Source organism: Piliocolobus tephrosceles, chromosome 21 (assembly GCF_002776525.5).
Source record: "Piliocolobus tephrosceles isolate RC106 chromosome 21, ASM277652v3, whole genome shotgun sequence".
NCBI classification, from domain to species: domain Eukaryota; kingdom Metazoa; phylum Chordata; class Mammalia; order Primates; family Cercopithecidae; genus Piliocolobus; species Piliocolobus tephrosceles.
This window is the reverse complement of record NC_045454.1, coordinates 50305786-50310594: the sequence shown is the minus strand read 5'-3', so window position 1 is coordinate 50310594 and position 4809 is coordinate 50305786. Positions and strand designations below refer to the sequence as shown.

Sequence of the window (4809 nt, the reverse complement as noted above, 5' to 3'; positions counted from 1 at the left end):
CCTTCCTTCCTTCCTTCCTTCCTTCCCTTTCTCTCTCTCTCTCTCTCTTTCTTTCTTTCTCTTTCTTTTTGAGATGGAGTCTGTCTTTGTCGTCCAGGCTGGAGTGCAGTGGTGCAATCTCGGCTCACTGCAACCTCCACCTTGCGGGTTCAAGTGATTCTCCTGCCTCAGCCTCCCAAGTAGCTGGGATTACAGGGACGCGCCACCAGGCCTGGCTAATTTTTGTATTTTTAGTAGAGACGGGGTTTCACCACGTTGATCAGGCTGGTCTCGAACTCCTGACCTCGCAATCTGCCCGCCTCAGCCTCCCAAAGTGCTGGGATTACAGGTGTGAGCCATAGCGACTGGCCTAAAAAAGTTTTTTTTTTTTTTTAAAAGAAAAGCCTGGACTTCCTTCAGCAAGCGTTGCCAGATTTTGAACACAAAGGGTCAGGGACAGAGGCACCCTACTTTCGGAGTCCAAGACCTCATTCTCACCCCAAGGAAGGAAGGCCCTGATAGGAAAATGCTGCCTGCACATTTGACGAGCTTGAGGGAGGTTTCAGTGACACCCAGCCAGGTGGCTGTGCCCGGTGAGGACGAGATAAGCTTGTCTCCATCTTTCTCGTGCAGCCTGAACCCCCTGATGACTCCGAACGCCAGAGGGGCAGATGCTTTGGTCACAGAAGGGACCCCCTGCCGCCTGCTGCCAGCCTGCCCCAGGCCACACGCCCGTCTCTCCTGGCCGTGCCTGTGGGGGTGCCGCTGCCACTCCCCGCATAGCTCACCCTAGCAGGGCTGGGGCTGGGGTGTCGGGTGTGCTGGGTCAGGCTAAACGGGGACACGTCCGTCTGGCCCTGGATCTCATCCTGTAACCGGTAACTGTGTCTCTCTATAGGACTCAGTGACCTTTCTCTCCTCTCTTTTTCCCCTGAAAGGTGAGAGGGCGATCACAGGGGGAGGATTAGATGTGGCAGGGGTGAGGGGATGATCCGAGAAGGATCACAGCATCGCTTCACGGAGGTGTCTCTGTCGTCTGCTTTTGAGACAGGGTCTCGCTCTGTCCCCCAGGCTGGAGTGTAGTGGTGCTATCGTAGCTCACTGCAGCCTCCACCTCCTGGGCTCAAGGGATTCTCCTGCCTCAGCTGGGAGTACCTGAGTATCTGGGACTACAGGAGTGAGCCACTACACCTGGCCATAATTTTTTATTTTTATTATTTATTTATTTATTTATTTTTGAGACAGAGTCTCGCTCCGTCAGCCAGGCTGGAGTGCGGTGGCGCGATCTCCACTCACTGCAACCTCCGCCCCCCGGGGCCAAGCAATTCTCCCACCTCGGCCTCCCAAGTAGCTGGGACTACAGGCACCCGCCACCACGCCACGGTAATTTTTGTATTTTTTAGTAGAGACGGGGTTTCACCATGTTGGCCCGGCTGGTCTCCAACTCCTGACCTCAGATGGCCCACCCACCTAGGCCTCCCAAAGTGCTGGGATTACAGGCATGAGCCACCGTGCCTGGCCTGGCCATAATTTTTAGAATAATTTTCTTGTACAGATGAGGGTCTCACCATGTTGCCCAGGCTGGTCTCAAACTCCTGGGCTCAGGCGATCCTCCCGCCTAGGCCTCTGGAAGCACTGGGGTTACAGGCATGAGCCACCTCGCTTGGCCAGGACCTCTGCATCCCAGATCCTCCGTCCTCCTTTAGGCCCCAAGGATACCTGGGACCTGGGCCCCTCAAAAGGCCAGGAGCCTGTGGAACAGCTTTGGGGTCTGGCCCAGCTGGGCAGCCGGGGAACACTCATGCCCACAGAGTGAGCCCGCTGGCCGTGGCCTGTGATGACTCGGACCTGGCCTGCTTTCTAGGCTTCTATTTGGGAAGCGGCTGTCCTGGACGACAGAAATAGCCTCCAGACCCTGAAAATAGCTGGCGTTGTGGCTCCAGCACGCGGCCCCCTTGGCACCACCTCCCATGCCCGCTGCGCCGGGCTGGAGAGCCCTGAGATCGTTGCCGTTGAGGCTCTGTGGTTCTGGTCGCCGCGTTGGAGCTGGGGATATAAAACCTCAGGCGGGACTGGGAGCGGGGACGGGTCAAATCCTGGCTCCCCCGAGGCCCGACATTCAAAGCGGCCGTGGGGGCCCCTCCTCAACATCAAACGGGGCAGGATGAGTCACCGCCCTCCCCCCGGGCTGGGGGCTGGCACCGACTCATAAAAGGAAAACCACTTCAACCAGGGCTTTCTCTTTCTTCAGCCTGAAGGAATGCTTTGAATGCTCAGGTCTGTCCTCAGCAGTCAGATTTCTGGAACATTCAGACACCTCGTGGGAGGCAGACCCCTCCCCTCCTGGCTGGATCCCGGTGGTGTGATGGGGTCTGGTGGGGGCTCAGAGCTGCGCTGGAGGGAGGCTCACTGGCCGATCAGAACCGTGTCTGACTCCTGCGCCACCTGGCCAGCAGGGACGAGTGTGTCCGCCCCCAACTGGGAGCAAAGCAAGGGCCGGGCACCCCTTCCTCATAAATTCCCACGGCCAATAATGACGAGCTGGTGGCAGGTACTGGAGAACTGAGTTCTGAGTGGATACGTGGGGTGATGGCTGATTTTATGGGGGTACTAGGGCGGGCCATGGTGCCCCAGGGTTTGGTTAAACGTTTATTTTATTTTATTTTTGAGATGGAGTCTCGCCCTGTTGCCCAGGCTGGAGTGCGGTGGCGCAATCTTGGCTCACTGCAACCTCTGCCTCCCAGGTTCAAGCTATTCTCCTGACTCAGCCTCCCAAGTAGCTGGGACTACAGGCGTCTGCCACCATGCCTGGTTAACTTTTTTGCAATTTTAGTAGAGACTGTGTTTCACTATATTGGCCAGGCTGGTCTCGAACCCCTGACCTTATGATCTACCCACCTCAGCCTCCCAAAGTGCTGGGATTACAGGCGTGAGTCACCGTGCCCGGCCGATTAAATGTTTTTCTAGATGTTGCTGTGAAGGTTGTTTTTTCTTTCCTTTTTTTTTTTTTGATAGAATCTTGCTCTGTTGCCCAGGCTGGAGGGCAATGGCATGATCTCAGCTCACTGCAACGTCCCAGGTCCAAGTGATTCTCCTGCCTCAGCCTCCCAAATAGCTGGGATTACAGGCACGCACCACCACCCCTGGGTAATTTTTTTGGTATTTTTAGTAGAGATGGGGTTTCACCATGTTGGCCTGGCTGGTCTCAAACCCCTGACCTCAGGTGATCTGCCCACCTCAGCCTCCCAAAGTGCTGGGATTACAAGTATGAGCCACTGTGCTCAGCCTGTTTTTTATTTTGTAGGGATGGGGGTCTTGCTATGTTGTTGCCCAGGCTGGAATTGAACACCTGACCTCAAGTGATCCTCCTGCCTCAGCCTCCCAAAGTGCTGGGATTACAGGTGTGAGCCACTGTGCCCGGCATGCAAAAGTCTGGTTTTTTTTTTTGTTTTTTTTTTTTTTTTATGTGATTCACCTTTAAATCTGTAGACTTCAAGCACAACAGGTGACCGTCTGTAATGCAGGTGGGCCTCATCTAATCAGTTGAAGGACTTTAGAGAAAAAGCCGGGGGTCCTCCCAGGAGGAAGGCACTCTGCCAGGTGTTCCAGCTGCAGCACCAACTCTTCCCTGGGTCTCCAGCCTGCTGGCCTGCACTGCAGATTTCAGGACTTGCCTTAAAATAAATCTCTCTCGACTGGGCGCAGCCTCAAGTGTGATCCTTGTGAGAAACTTCAAATGGGCCAGGCACGGTGTCTCACGCCTGGAATCCCAGCACTTTAGGAGGCCGAGGTGGGTGCATCAACTGAGGTCAGGAGTTCGAGACCAGCCTGGCCAATATAGTGAAACACCGTCTCTACTAAAAATACAAAAAAATTAGCCGGGCGTGGTGGTGCATGCCTGTAATCCCAGCTGCTTGGGAGGCTGAGACAAGAGAATCGCTTGAACCTGGGAGGTGGAGGTTGCAGTGAGCTGAGATCGTGCCATGGCACTCCAGCCTGGGCGACAGAGCGAGACTCCGTCTCAAACAAAACAAACAAATCCTTCAAACGACATAGAAGTGAAAAAAGTAGACAGGACACGCCATCTCTTCCCGCCCCGCACTGTGTCTCTCAGTTTAACTTGCATCTGTCATAGCCACAGAGCTGGACAGAGCGATGCAGATGAGGATGGCAAAGTGCTCTGTCACGATGACCGTCTCCATGGGGCCCCAGTGTGTTTACAAAGCACGTTACGTTGCCGCACGAACCCGTGAGATAGGTGTTAGATCAGCTGCCTCTTTCTGCCGAGGAAATGGAGGCTCAGAGAGGTTAAAGGTTAAGGGAGGGCCCCAAGGTCACACAGCAAGAGGCACAGCTGTGGGGCAAGCCTCTGCCCTCCCGCCGAGCCTCCTGTCCGCCATTTGCAGGGCACCCACGGGCCTCTCCCCTCCTCTTCCTGGCGTCCGCCGGGCTCACCTTGATACGCTCAATCCCGGCTTCTATGCGTAGCTGTTCCACCAGCTTCCGGGCCTGGGCTATGTTGTTAGTGGCTGACATTGTCTGCCATCAGCTCTGGGCCCCGTTGTCCAGAGAGCTGTGGGGGAAGCAGAGGGGTGTGGGTCAAAGCTCAGGTCAGGCCTCTGGGTGGCAGCAGGGGCGCCCAGCCTTGGCTCAACCTTCCCAACTCTGGGTACAACCACTTGGCCTCTGGGTGGGGACCAGGGGCCTCGGTGTACACAGAGCTGGTACTCAATAAAAGGATACACAATACAAGGTACACAATAAAAGGTACACAATAAAAGGATCAATTAAAAAAAAAAATCCCTTCGACACCGCCCAGCCTCCTTCGTT

At 55.3% G+C, this 4809-nt stretch overlaps 1 protein-coding gene across 1 annotated transcript in view; it reads right to left on the bottom strand.

The window, feature by feature from the left end:
- The window catches only part of GNG7 (G protein subunit gamma 7), a 6099-nt gene extending 1545 nt beyond the window's left edge, over positions 1 to 4554 (bottom strand). Inside the window, exon 1 of the mRNA XM_026449496.1 lies at positions 4435 to 4554. Coding sequence (XP_026305281.1) covers positions 4435 to 4515 — 81 coding nt within the window. The 5' untranslated portion in view covers positions 4516 to 4554. The remainder of the gene's footprint in view (positions 1 to 4434) is intronic.
- Positions 4555 to 4809: the final 255 nt, after the last annotated feature.